This window comes from Alligator mississippiensis, chromosome 7 (genome assembly GCF_030867095.1).
Source record: "Alligator mississippiensis isolate rAllMis1 chromosome 7, rAllMis1, whole genome shotgun sequence".
NCBI lineage: Eukaryota > Metazoa > Chordata > Crocodylia > Alligatoridae > Alligator > Alligator mississippiensis.
This window is the reverse complement of record NC_081830.1, coordinates 82,316,134-82,330,694: the sequence shown is the minus strand read 5'-3', so window position 1 is coordinate 82,330,694 and position 14,561 is coordinate 82,316,134. Positions and strand designations below refer to the sequence as shown.

The 14,561-nt window shown below is 39.2% G+C and overlaps 1 protein-coding gene across 3 annotated transcripts in view; it reads right to left on the bottom strand.

The window, feature by feature from the left end:
- ATP11B (ATPase phospholipid transporting 11B (putative)) overlaps positions 1-14,561 on the bottom strand; it is a 107,415-nt gene that overhangs the window by 12,242 nt on the left and 80,612 nt on the right. For 2 of the 3 annotated variants that reach the window (XM_014606195.3, XM_019478448.2), the window contains exons 26-28: positions 11,570-11,635; positions 11,142-11,245; positions 9,759-9,924 (exon numbers count right to left, since the gene is read on the bottom strand). In XM_014606195.3, coding sequence (XP_014461681.1) covers positions 9,759-9,924; positions 11,142-11,245; positions 11,570-11,635 — 336 coding nt within the window. Of the gene's footprint in view, positions 1-7,270; positions 7,357-9,758; positions 9,925-11,141; positions 11,246-11,569; positions 11,636-14,561 lie in introns of all 3 variants that reach the window. The other variant, XM_019478449.2, reaches the window with a different exon arrangement.

The window sequence follows — 14,561 nt, the reverse complement described above, 5'->3', positions numbered from 1 at the left end:
TTCTTCACTCCAGCTTGCCTAATAAAACCAACTTTCATTTGACCATGGTGAGGGAGAAATAAAACACATTCACTACCAAGGTACTCTCAATACGTGTAAGACAGATGCTAGGAGTTCAGAGAGAAGTGTAATACCTAATTATAGATACTGGGCAAGAGAACATTTATTCAAAGCAGCACAATAATTAAAGATGGAGAGGTAAGCACTTTAATCCTAGATATTGTCAACAGTTACAATAATCTGACTGCCTACTGGGTCAATTTACACTAAAATCTTTTTTTCTAATCAGAAACATATCTATGATCACCAGCTAACAGATACAGATTGAGGGTAGCTATTAATTCATCCCACCAAAGATTTAGGATGTAAAACATTTCTGTGCTAGCAGCTAGGGTTATTCCCAAGAAGTAGCAAGTATCCCCACAGAAGCAATGACTGCTCTCAGCTCCTACCAAAATTTTAAAAAGTCATCATAAACTGGTGACATCTCTCAGCAGATGATTCAATATATCACAGAACAGTGCCTTAAAAATCTCTCATGGGGGACATTAAGGTTGGGATTCCAACTCAGGAATATGCAGTCTTTTTATTGGATACATTATCAGAAAAAATATTATGCTATTTGATCAAATAAAAAAAAGAACTCCTTTATTTATACACGATATGTATTCCCTAATATCCCACATACTTGCCTGTAATTTTCTCTCAGTCTCTAGAGATGGGCCATTACTAGCAGATGTACACTACCTCTCAATTTATTTGTGCTAGTGACAAACCAATTTGCTGTTCAGTAAGTCTGACTGCAACCCATTTTCTATAGATACTTTATGAACCAGAACCTAGCCCTTACTCCATGAGCTGAAGGAGACATGAAGCTGCCTTTACCACTCAGCTGTGGGGATTTCTGTCTGGTGCAGAGCCAGAGCTACCTGCCCCTGGAGTTCATGTCAGAAGATGTGTCAGGGATGCAGTCAAAGCAAGGCTGCACCCCAACAATCCCCAGCTGGTATAAATGACGCTTGAAGGCTATTACAAAAAGCAGCCAATAGGGCAGGAGTGGCCTATTGTGTGGAGCCATGAGCCACATAGTTCAGCAAAAATCCCTGTCACAGGCCTGAAGACTGGCTACGTGGGCAGGGCATTTGGCTGGGTGGATGTAAATGGGGCAATGGACGGGCAGGGAGCTGTAGGGGGTGGGATCTTGGGGTGGTGAGTGTGGGACTGGGGCAGAGGCATGATCGGCTCCCGGCACGCCCCTGCCCATGGACCCTGCACCCATCACGGGGCTGTGTGGGCAGTGGATCATGGCTCTGCTCCAGGCTCTGGCCCCACGCTGTCACCGCCCCAAAATCCTGGGGTCTCCCTGGCCCCACCTGCCTGTCTCGCTTCTGGATGCCTGGCCAAGCACCATACTTGCGTGGGTCCTGCCTCTGGTGGTGGGTGCTGGTTGGACGGGCCAGGGTGACTGGGCAGTGGGGTTGGGTCCAGCAGACGGCCAGAAGGAGCTGCCGCCACTGGGCTGCTGGGAAACGGAGTCTGACTGCCGTGCCGCTCCAGCGCCATAGTGCCCAGGGGCAGTGGGGCTGGCTGCCCACACCACAGCCTGGTCTGCCCCTTGTGCCTGTGCTGGGCGGGACCAAGGGACCCGCCGCAGATTTGGCCCGCAGGCTGTATTTTGCCCACCCCCCCACAGTAGGGCTGCACAAACTGGTATCAAGAGGATAAAAACAGCTGCCCACAGGACATGGGAGCATAAAACCACCTTTGTCTCCCTTGACCCTAGAATCCTGTGCTTTTCCTGGGCAAATCAGACTTACCAGGATCAGACCCCCCCCACTCAACAGCCTTGAAATGAGTATCAGCTACAAAAACATTAAAAGCTGGTGAGCTGCACTGCAAAAAACATTTTTTTAAAGTGAAATGTATAATACAATATTTCTAATGAGTTTACAGCCAATTTTGCCCTCTGCCATTATGCTACGCAACAGTGGCCTATTATGTACCCAAGGCTTTAACCAGGACTTAAAAATTAGTGCCACCTGTTCGAGAAAGTGACCATAGGAAGAGCACATGTTCACTACTTTTATCCCCCCCTTACAAGAGTGGACACTAAATGCTCTGGAAGTACTATTTCTGATGCTCCCAAATTGTGAACACCTGATGCCACATCGAGAGCTCAAACTCACTCCTTCCTTAAGTCAACTACACCAGTTAATTCTTAATAATGACAAACATACGAGTGTGGCAAGGACACAAGCTGAAAACAAATAGGGTGGAAGCCTCTTTTGTGGTCTGTTCTCTTTATATTTGCTCACTGGAACAAGATTTTATTTTTTTTCCCACTTGGTGAGGAATCTCCTCTCATCACCTGCATCTCTTGAAATCTTAGCCTCTGCGAATAAAAACGACTATATTTTTATTTTATGTAAGATGACATCCTGATTTAAGAGAGGCACAAATGCAGAGCAGAATGCAATGAGACACAAGATTGTGGACCGAGTCCAAAACGCTCTCTGGAAAACCCTACGTGTGTCCTCCAAATTATATTTCAGAGGTGAAGTATCAGATGTTGCTGTAATGAAAAATGTTTCACAGGATAATGGACAACTTCAATGTAATGAATCAAGGAAAATAAAACAACTAAATACTGACTGTGCATTAGGATTAGTGATTTGGTCTGTTAAGCAAAAAAACCCAAAAAAACATGCCACTATGTACGTTCTCTTGTAAATGTCAAAAGCATGGAAATTTTAAAGATGATTCCATGACTGACTACACACATTATGGGAGAGTGGGAGTACTACCTAGTGAACGCAAGAACTGTCCTGCTGGCTAGATGGGTCAGCTAGCAGCTGCCTACTGTCCTCCCCTCTGTGCCTGCTTTCAGCAAAGTCACATGCTGAGCTGACTGAACCCTTTTCGGCTTCCATCTAGAAGGACAGAAAAGCAACAAGTCTTATAAAGCACCACATTCAGGTTAATTTACAAAACACAGTAATCACTTTTACACTAATCTGTAAAACTACTTGACATGTTCTCGATAGAACAATGCCTGTTTGCTTATGTGGAAGAAAAGAGATGTGCAGAAGTTGTCGTCATCAGCAATGCCATGCAAATCATGAATGATTTAATCGGAGCATAGAAATGTTACCATAGAATATAATTTGTGAACGACCTTTACTGGTGTGCAGAGGTATTTATGGGGAAGGGTGGGCTCTGGTTGAGTTACACTGGGGACAGAATGGGACCTGTTTCTGGCCCCAGGCTCTGTTGTGGGAGCTGCCAACTAGAACCAAATGTGACTATAATTAAGGAGAGGAATCACAACGAGGCAGTAATTAGAACAAAATGAGTTTGGACTGGAATTGGTGTGAAGAGCCATGTTCTCCAGCCTTTAGAGGGAGAGTGCCAGGAAAAGCAGGAGTGCATGGAGGTGGGAGAAAAGTAAGGAGCAGCGATTGAGTTAAGGGGAGAAGCTGAGACTAGATGTGGGTAATTTTGGTGGACAGGAGATCCACTTTGGCAGAACTAGCAAGATCTGCTGGAATAAATCCCTTCTGCTGCACATCGTTTTGGAACCTCGCCTACAATCCCCTAAAATAAAAACTTGAAAGCGAGTTGCAGGCAAGTGAGACCCCAAAATACAGAGTAATTCTAATCCAGCCTGAGGTACTCCAGTAAAGGTCCGAGTATATGGGAATATGCTTCTAATGGGGTACCTCAGGCTGAAATCAACCTGCATTTCACACTTCCTTTGTAAAAAATTCTAAAAGGACACCTACAGGAAAAATCTGCTGATGGGGACATCAGGCATCTAGCCACTTCCTCGCTGCTTTCCACCGTCATCCTGTCTGCCTTAAACTGACTGCTTCCTCTTCATTCTGATTCCTCACAGCATCTTTTTTTTTTAAATGTAAAAAGTCTAAACAGGAATTTAGATGGGGAGAAAATTCTAATTCCAGTTAACCTTCTGGAACACAAGAACAGCGTTTCTCTTTCAGTGAGACGTGATGATCTTTGTGTCGGATGCTGTACTATATAATTAAAAATATAAACTAGTGTATTGTATGTACACAGTTATGAACCTACAAGGGCATAGAATCAATTTATTCCATAACACCACACATCTCATGTCATCTATATTATAAAAAATGTTGCCTTTTTGCAACCAACAGAGCAGAGTAAAACAAGTTAATAGAACTCAGTTTTTCTATAGAACTCAACCTTTTCTAACAGAAAAAGTTGACACAAAACTGGGTTTGGCCTGCATCTATATTCCTTTCAGTATAATTACTGCACAATTAAGAAAACAATACACTAATTCAAACAGTATATGGGAATACGTTGCTGAACACTGTAGAGACAAAAAACGGGATTCAGTTAATCCTAGAGGAGCAATACGAATGAAGTGGGGTGGCAACTGCTATATAATTAACTGCTTACTGAACTGACTGTTCATTTCCAGATTTTTCCAATTTTTCATTTAGAATTTTTGTAAAAAAAAAAAAAAAAAAAGTTTATTTAAGACGGGGATGAGGAGAGACCCACTGGACTTCACAGAAATTGTCTGCTGGCTTTAGTTGTTCCTAAATTAAGTATTTTGTTCAGGATAGATGGAGACTCTCTTAGAATAACAACAATGGGCATGATTACTCTTCCTCTTACTGGTCTACATCATGGTTTCACTTAGTAGTTAGCTACCAAGCTCCATCTGAAAACGTGGGAACTACTTCAAAGAAATCTGACTCAGGCTTGACCAAGAGAATGGCTCTTGAATGACAGCTATTTTGCGGCATCTCCAAATCTCCTTGGCCTTTGGAATAAGACAGCAAATCTAGCAATCAAATTCTTCTCTTGCATTGCATCGCAAAGGGATGACAGTGTAACTATCCACATAAAATACCCTTAATTCACATGCTCTTTGCTATACTGTGGGTGCAAGAACCACCTGGCACCCCATACTGAAATCTGTTGTTTCAGTATCATACAATTTTGCTGAACTGACCAACGCCCTAAAGGAGTTTAATCTCATCTTGTGCAATTCAGCTCCTGTGCAATCCCCTGTGGACTTTATGCATGTAAGTAAAAAATGCTTGCACAGGAAGGCCATGTTCTTTTTTGCATTAAGACATTCTGCTGTAGAAAGTGTGTCGTTTTAGTCATTTAACCAAAAAGGCTCATTTTTGCACATCATTTACTTTAGCAGTACAATTACTACTGCACAAATGCTCCACGAATAACAGGCTGCATTAAGTTGTCTTGCCATCTGTGAAACTGATGTTTCTAAACGTGGAAGTCGTCTAGCTTCAGGAGAAGACTTCAACTACTTTGTTTCGTATTACTTTGGGTGAACATACCCCTGGTTCTTACTTGCTCTACCTCGCAATGACAGAATGGATGTATATACATATATAAGGCCACCTCTGTTAGGCAAATACGTAACAGATTTAAGTGCTTAACTTTAGATGCCCAAGTTTAAAAACCTTGGCCTACATTAGAGCCAGCTTCATATAATCAGATACAAACTGACAAAAGTTTCTCCATTTTTCAAATATTTTCAGTTAATTATCTAGTATGAAGAAAATTACAGAATCACGGAATTTACAGATGTACTTGCAATTTATATTAGAGTTTTATCACTGAAAAACATTCAAATGATGCCTTTGCAGAGAGCTTTACATTTTTCTTAGCGTCTAGTAGTGTAACTGCAAAGCTGCTCAGTTTAAGAGAACTCATCACATACTATTTATCCCCAAGGTCATAAATCCCTTCCTTTGGTACATCCATGGAGTACATTCTCAAAGACATTCATGGTACTGATCCAGCATGAGCAAACAAGTTTTAATGAAAACATGACTTGAAAAAGGCAAAGTGCTTGTATGATATAGATGGGGCAACAATTTAAAGGTGACTAACTTTTTAGCTAAAAAAAAATAAAGACAAGTTGGTAAGATTACCAAAATGGAAAAGAGCATCTTGCCTATTTGCCTTCCTTTAAACATTAATTAGCATTGTATTTTCAGAGGATTACCTCTCCTGATGTTCAGATATCTGAGCTACAGCCTTCCTGTTGTTTCTGCTAGTAAGTCATATCAAAAGTACCACTGCTTGATAATAAACAAATAGAACGGAATAATTATTTCACATTTCTTTTTGTGGTGATCTAACCCATGCTGGCAGAGTAACTACAAAGTATATAACTGATATACCTTAGGATTTGAGTCATGATTGTCTCAATTATCTGCTTAAAGTACAGCACTTGACTTCCAAGGTCAGCTTCCTCTCTATAATTTTATCCTATTTTGAGGGATGAAAATTCATTCCTATAATCATTTGCAAACATCAGCTGAGCCTCAAATCTAAGCAAAACTGCAAAGAATAGAAAACCTGTGCCTTTAATTATTTGCTGCTGCAAAAGTGGGGCCCTGGATAAGACTGAGATGAAAATTTGATGCTTAAATCTTTGTTATAGGTCAGATGTGTTATCCTTGTGTATGCCTTATGCTTACAATTATAGATTTTAAGTACTACAGTATTTCACATACTTAGTTTGGGTGCACTTGAAAAGTTTCAGCATTTTGGTATTTTACCTAGACAGACAAGCACACTTTAATCTCTTCCTGTACTTGATACCCAGACACCTCTAGAGACAGAAGACATTCATAATACATTTAAAAACAAAACAAAACACCACTCGCTTCATAGATGCACTGAACAGAAGCAAGAACGTTAAAAGCCTTAGTAGCTGCATAAGTACACACACACACACACACACAAACCAAAAACATGTTCTCTGCACTTACAACACAAGTAAAAAGCAAATTAAAATGGGCAAACAACTTGCAAGAATTGGCTTCCTAACACACATGGACCTTCCTGCTGTGGCCTTATGAAGCTGAATTGTCCAACATGCAGAAAGCACTGTTAATTTTGACTACACATAAATCAAAAGCATTGGGAACCATGCTAAAAACTGATTATTTTTAACAAAGGATGCAAGGAGGACTAGGTTTACTGCCTTTACGTAAGTTGAGCATCATGCTAGGGTTTTTCCCCCTGTGAGAACGTCCAACACATGCTACTTAGGAGAAGCAACTGGCCTGAAACCACAGAGCAAAGCCAAGAAAGATGCCAAATAGAAAGAATCTGCACTATAGACATTGCCCTCTCAACCCACTAATATTCATGCCTCTTCCCATCTCTCTCAGTGCTGGTTAGTTGGCCTGCAGCATGCATAAGAGTTGATGAGGAACTGTCCCTCCTACTCTACCTAATTTTGCTCAGCTGATTCCTTGCCCTGGACAATGGCTGCAGTGCGATGAATTCGTCACTTAAAGCAACTCTGTTGGAGTACATCTATAAGTGGACAGAGAAGGGATGGAACACATACGTCAGTAAGAAGTAGCACTTTTCTACGAGAAAGACACAGGACAGGTTTTTAGAGACATTCTGTTATTTAAGTGGAATATACATCATACACAGAACACGTGAGACTGATACCTACAGGATAGTTCCTGGTACCATCACTTTTTTATTCTTCATGGAGACCATGTTCCTTAATTTTTGTAGTGAGGGAAAAACCCCACATGCTGAGAATTCTTTTCCACACATCCCCATACTCTACCCTTACTCCTATACTACTATCATTTCTGGTATTTACCAAAAGATTTATATTTTGTTTGGGATTGTTCCACACTGGCTGTTTCTTCCTATGCGATCCCACGGTAGGACTGTAATGCAGAAGTTAGCTGGAATTATTCCCATGGCAACAGATTGAACTCAGACACAGAATTATGGATTTCACTGTAGGATCAGGCAGAAAGTAGTAGAACACAAAAAAAACTATTACACACATTCACTCAGAGAACACCCAGGGAAAGCTTGTCCAAGTAGAAAAGTCAATCAAGTCATTCTACAAATTATTTAGATAAATTCTTAATTTACGGGCCTTTCACAATGGAAAGGACTAGCTGTTGCTTATTCAGTAGTGTCCATTTATGATCTATCACCACATTCAATTTTAAGACAGAGTTAACTAAAACAGCATATAATTTTAGTGTGATTTGAGAAACACTAGTTTTAATATGCTATAATATGAATTTCAGTTACTGTTATCTAAACTGTTGGGTTTTTTTTTTTTTTTAACAAGGCAAATGCACTGGAATTAGTTCAGACTGATGTCAAGTGCAGTCACACTGTGAAGAGTGGACTTAAAATGGCAGCGCTGGGTTCCATATTTATAATTCTAATGGCTATCATACAAAAAATGCTTATCTTAGAAATCAAGATGCTTTTCTAACCATCAACCTACCACCTTAACATGATAGCTGGAAAAAAAAAAAAAAAAAAAAAAAAAATCAAACGGTACTTTTCTGTGCTTTGAGAGGGATGGTAGAATTTTTTTTCTTTTTGAAATAGGCATTTAATTAACACATCTAATGACATACAAATGTGAAAAGAATCCTGTGCTACATCAGTGATAATAAACCTAACAAGGTATTTCTTTACTGCATGAATGGTCCCATGAAATTTAATGGGACTGCTTCTAAAGCAAAAGGGCATCATTTGGCACTGTGCGACTGCTACGGGAATACTGCGTCCTGTTCCCGTGACTAAAGTTCAGGAAAGATGTTGAAAAATTGGGCAGAATACAGAGAAGAGCCAAAAGAATGATTAAAGGACTGGGATATATTTCCCTTATGGTGAACAACTTGAGGCACTCAAACAGTTTAGTTAACAAAAAGAAGGTTAAGGTGTGACTTGGTCACAGTCTGCATGTGCCCAAGCGGAGAACTGAAATTTGCTAATAGGGGGCTCTTCAAATCTCAGACAAAGGTACAGTGTATAACAAGACCAACTAGATGGAAGGTCAGGTAGACAAACTGAGCCTAGGAATAAAGTACATATTTTTAAGTACTGGAACAATAAGTTGCAGTGGTTTCTCTATCACCAACATTTTTAAAAAGTAAGATTACATGTTTTTCTAAAGGTTATTCTCTAGTTTAAAAAAAATGAATTCAAAGAAGTCCTATTTGACCTGAGTTATACAGGGGATCACACTATACAGTCACAATCATCCTTATAAGCTGCAATTTTATGAAAATGCCACAGAGAGTTTTCTTCAACTCCATAACCCAGAGCCAAATAAACTCTTGAAACCTATGACAGAATTTTTACTAAGGGGAATGTCTTATCACCAGATGGTAAAGAAGAGAAAAAACATTTCAATCTTTTAATTTTGTAATATTTGATGTGAAACAGCTTTGAAAGCTGGATGCTAGTAACATTATTTTTAATTATTGCCCCCTATTATAGCACAACTATTCAAAAATATCACTGACACCTTTAGAGACCAAGCTTCAGGCTAGAAAAATAAGAATAAATGCAATTGCTAGCTTTAAAATAGCACACTGTGAAATGTGTGTCCTGGTATGTGGTTATAAAACAGATTGCTAAAGATGGAACAATTTTTGGTTTGTCAGGATAAATTCATAGGTTAGCTTTATTCAGAAATGATTTTTTTAGTTCAGGTACACAAGTTATTTAGAACTGATGACAACATTGAATAGGTGTGCATCCTATACAGTAATTATGTTATCAAACAAGAACACTTTTACATACTGAAGCATCATGGCTATTTAAGTTCTTGCCCAGGAAGTGATATTTAGAGAAAGACTAATTAGTCATCCATTTAAAGGACAATTTAATTAAAAAAGAACATTGTTATATATGTTGTATATAAAAAAAAAGAAGATTACCTGAGCTTTCTCAGTATTTGTTGGTTGTAGATGTCTAAACAGCACTTTCTTCATGACATCGAGAAACAAACAAGCAACGACTATGATGATTATGGCAAACCAAGCAGAACCACTTGATAGCAACTGAACAAATACAAAGTACATATCCTGGGTATGCAAAAATGGCCTGAAAAAAATTACCAAAGTAGCGATTAGAATAAAGCCAAGTAGTACAAAATAAACAAAACTAACACACATTTGTCCACTCATCCTTAGTTTATAAGTATGAGCTGGAGCACAGGGTTATAGCAACGGAACGTCCACCGAGAGGATCCATCTAACATGCATAACAGCTAGGAAGTGGGTGATAATGGTAGGGGAGGAGTGTGCCTAGTGAAGTTAGGGATCACACTATCCTTGCTGCAGGCCTAAGGAAAGGCTTCTTTAAAGTTCCTTATCTTAAAACTGCTCCCTAACAAAAAAACTGGAGAAAAGTGAAGTAGAAACATTGCCTTCCTGTGTGTGATGGGTTCCGACTATATAACGTTTCACTTATGCACATATATGATATTTGCATATCTCTGTAGTAGCAGAAGTGATTCTTCTATAAAGGACATGATTAACAAAATTCTCCTTAAATATTCTAATTGTTAAACTGACATTATTTAAAGCAGGGCTGGCTGGCAGCTCCCTGAGACCACTCCCCTCTTTTTTTTGATGCAGCTGCAGCTGAGGGCTCTGAGAGTACACACGCTTGCAACGCAGCGCCAGGTGCCTTTAAAAGTGCCTGGTGCTGCAGCATGTGCATCTGTATAAATGGTGAAATTTGTATAATTTGTATAAATGGCAAAATGTGCATCAGTGCACAGAAAATGGAGGTGGCACACTTTTGAACTAAAACACATGAAAAGTGTTTTAGTTCAAAAGTGCACCCCCGCCATTTTCTGTGCACTGATGCACATTTTGCTGTTTATACAAATGCATGTGAGGCAGCACCAGACATGTCAGCTCACGTGTGGAGCAGACTCGATTAATCGAGTCTGCTCCGAAGTGCTGCATCTCCAGCTCATTGGAGCAGACAAACGTGTATAAATGCCCTGAGTTCCCTTGTCTCCAGCTTCTGCTTTCTGCCCCCACTCATGGGAACAGGGCAACGCAGCAGGAGGCAGCCGGGTTGCCCATGTTGCACATGCAGCACGAAAAGGAGCATATGTGTTTAGCGTAATGAACGTAAGGCATTTCTTCTTCTCTCCTACAACAAAATTAACAGCTGCAATGCTGTTAATTTGATAGCCAGAATGCAAGATGTACCTACTAAAACAATCTTCAACCTCCATCTTCTTCAATCACATGTTTAATATAATAACATATATACAGAGAGGTTAAAAAAAAAAGATTACTCACCAGATAATTCCCCCATAAAACAAGGAAAATAAGAAATAGAATACAATGGAGCCCCAGGTTACAAAATGGTTTATCCAAGTCCAGAAATGAGTCTCTAAAGCCATCTAAAAACACAAGCAGAGCACATTAGCAATTTATATCTAAATAAACCACTTCTCTTCATTTACACAAAAAGCCACCATTGATTTAAAATTATTAAATTTACTTTATTCTTTAACATCAACCCATTTTGAAAAGCCTGAAGCTGTAAAATGAAACTCCTAAGCCATGAGAAAAACTAACCACAAAAAATGGTCTACCCTAATTCCTGGAGAAATGTGAATTAAAGATTCTTGTACTGATACAATTATGACATCCATTTGAAACGTATGCTAACTATTCATCATGTGACTATTTCCCAAATGAGGGTAAGCTGTCTACTAACATACCTTAAATGTTACAGTTATAACCATAACTGTGAAGACCAAGGTACCAAAAGTCCAGTTTCCAAACATCTAAACAAAAGACAAAACAAAAGTCATGATAGAAAATCAGTTAATATCAATTGTAATAAAATCAGACCTTTCAGAAATCTGTTCTAGTAATGAATCTACTCTTATAAGCATCCTGTGACTGATCACTAAGTACGGTAAGGAAAGCAAGGTTACAGCACAAACTACAGAGGGAAAAAAATATATCCTGTAAGAGTCCAGATTTACAGCACTAAGGAGGAATCTTCCTCCTTGGTTCAAAACACAAACCACCACAAATTTATAGTGGAAGATGAAATAAATTCAACAGTAAAATGAGGTGGAAGGAAAGTGAAGTCACCAATCAATTAATGCGTTAATATCCAACTAAACTGCATCTACCAGATGGCAGGCATTCCATTCAAAGTGAACATAACTGCTCAATAACAAACTTAAAACATTAAAGGGTATTTTAAAAAATGCAGCATCATTTGAGGGTTTCACATTATCAAACAACAATCTGCAATTCAAAAATAATGGTGCTCTTATGCTTTTCAAGCAGCACATGACAGAAAAGACACTTTATTTCAAGGCCGACCATCTCAAAGTTTAATCTTATCACTCAAACGCTTTGTGTCTACTGCTTTCTTCATTCCCTGTCCTCATATATGAAACTATCAGAACTCATAACAAGCTCTGCAGCGTTAAAATCCCAGCTCTAACAAGCAGAAATGGTGGGCTTGTCTCAGCTGTGTACATACATGCTGTACAAATATGTCACTCTTACTTTGCCTACCTCCTCTGTTCTCATGAGCAAGCAGTGTGAAATTTAAGATGCTGGCCCAGAGCATTAAGATGTTGTACGACTGGCACACTAAATAGGTTTAGATGAAGTAAATTTCTTCTTCATCTACTTCTGGTAAATTTCAATACTGTTTCTAGGGTATCATTTACAAGGCAAGCATGGAGACCATAGGGAAGAGAGGACTTCTATCATGAGAGAGAGATATGCAATAAAACTCATCCCCTTTGATAGTTTAATAAATCAATAAAGAAACTGGGATTAACGTGGCTACAGCCCTTGTTAGAGAACTGACTTTCATTTTAAAAGAAGTGCATGCATATCCCCACATTGCCATACTGCACATTTTCATGTTTTTTAGACAAGCAAGTAAAGTGGGTTTTCAGTGCGTTAACAATGAGACTGGCCTCAATGTGCAAGTTCAGTAGATAGTAGATCCTTGTTACTACTCAATGTCTTAAAAGCGAGTATGCCGATCAGTGTTTAAAAAAAACCAGCATACTAGTATTTAACTTGCAAACAAAAATTAAACCATTGCTATTACATGAATGCCCCCTGAAAGAAAGTGTCTTAACTCATGCTACTCTACATGTTTGTTCAGCTGGAATATAAAATATGAACAGATTCTTGCAGCCATTTTATTTTTGAAAAAGAATGGATGCTGCATCCTTTGTGAAATACTGGATACAATATTTTGTATCACCTTCTCTTTTTCTAACAGAACTCTTACCATTTGCCTGTTAGGTTTCAATATCTGAAGACATGCACAGCGTGAAAAGGGGGAAAAAGAACTAAAAGATCACATTGAAGTACAGTGAAATGGTGCAAGACTATTCAACCATAAACATATTTACGAATTCCACACCCTCTCTAATACCTTCTACTCTGCTTTGCTCCAAGGAGAAAAACCAGAATTAAGGACAAAGTTATTCCTTGCCAGTCAAAATATTTAAGAGGCATAGGATTGTAGCAGACATTTATTTTTATATTAAAAACACTTAATAATTCATAGAGTAATAGGGTTGAAAAGGGCCCCAGGGGTGATCTGGCCCAAACCCCAGAACCAGTACAGGAAAGTACTCCTAAAGGACTCTTAAAATAAAAACAGACTTCAATTAATGGTGAAAATTAATGGTTTTTCTCCTGATTTTTCTTGCTGTCATGAAGCTGCTAGCAGTCTAATACACCACCTATCATAGATATCCTACATGAGCACACTGTCTTGCCAGCTCTTACAAAAATCCAGCACTAACGTAGACAGCCAAAATTTGACCTGCTCCATTTCGTGGTTTATTTAATTATGCTCCCATAATAAGCTTTTAGAAGACACTGAACTCAAGCTCTGGATGCGATGAGCAATCAAAATAGACTATGAAAGCTCTGATTCTAACATGCCAGTCTTTCAGCTAATTATATTTACGGAACTTAAAATAGCTAATTTACGTGCGATCAACACAAACCTGCTCCTTAAAACTCATATTTGCAAAACTGCTAGTCCAAATGTGCACAATATGTTCTGCTTTAAAACCTAACCATTTGTTATATTAAAGCGGTTTATTTTTGTTTTTAGTACTGCAAAATTAAGCCACAGGTTTATTGTGGCTTAATACCAACAAGTCTGAATGAGACTGATTAGCTATCACACTGATAGTAAATTTAAGCGCCTTTACTATTAAAACAATTCAGCAAAAGCAAGGTCTCTCTGAATATACAAGCAGAAAGTCATGTTACAACAAAAGAAGAAACATATACATCAGTTAGCAAAGCTCTTTAGCTCTGAGGCACAACTGCTTGATGGCTTAAACATCTCAAAAAGGGGATCGGTACCCCCACTAGCTGTATTGAACATTCACTTTTCAACAAGTACTCAAAGTTGCACTCAAGAGAGCAGGTAACACTGTTTTAAGACCTATTCAGCCTCCACAAGAGAAGACTGAGAGGGGATCTGGTGGCTGTCTATAAACTCACCAGGGGGAACCACCAGAAAATAGGTGAGGCTCTGTTCCCCCAGGGGGGGAACAAGGAATAACGGCTACAAATTGATTGACAGCAGGTTCAGGCTTGATATCGGGAGGCATTACTTTACGGTTAGGGCTGCCAGGCTCTGGAATGGGCTCCTAAGGGAGGTGGTGCTCTCTTTTACCTTGGGGGTCTTCAAGAGGAGGTTGG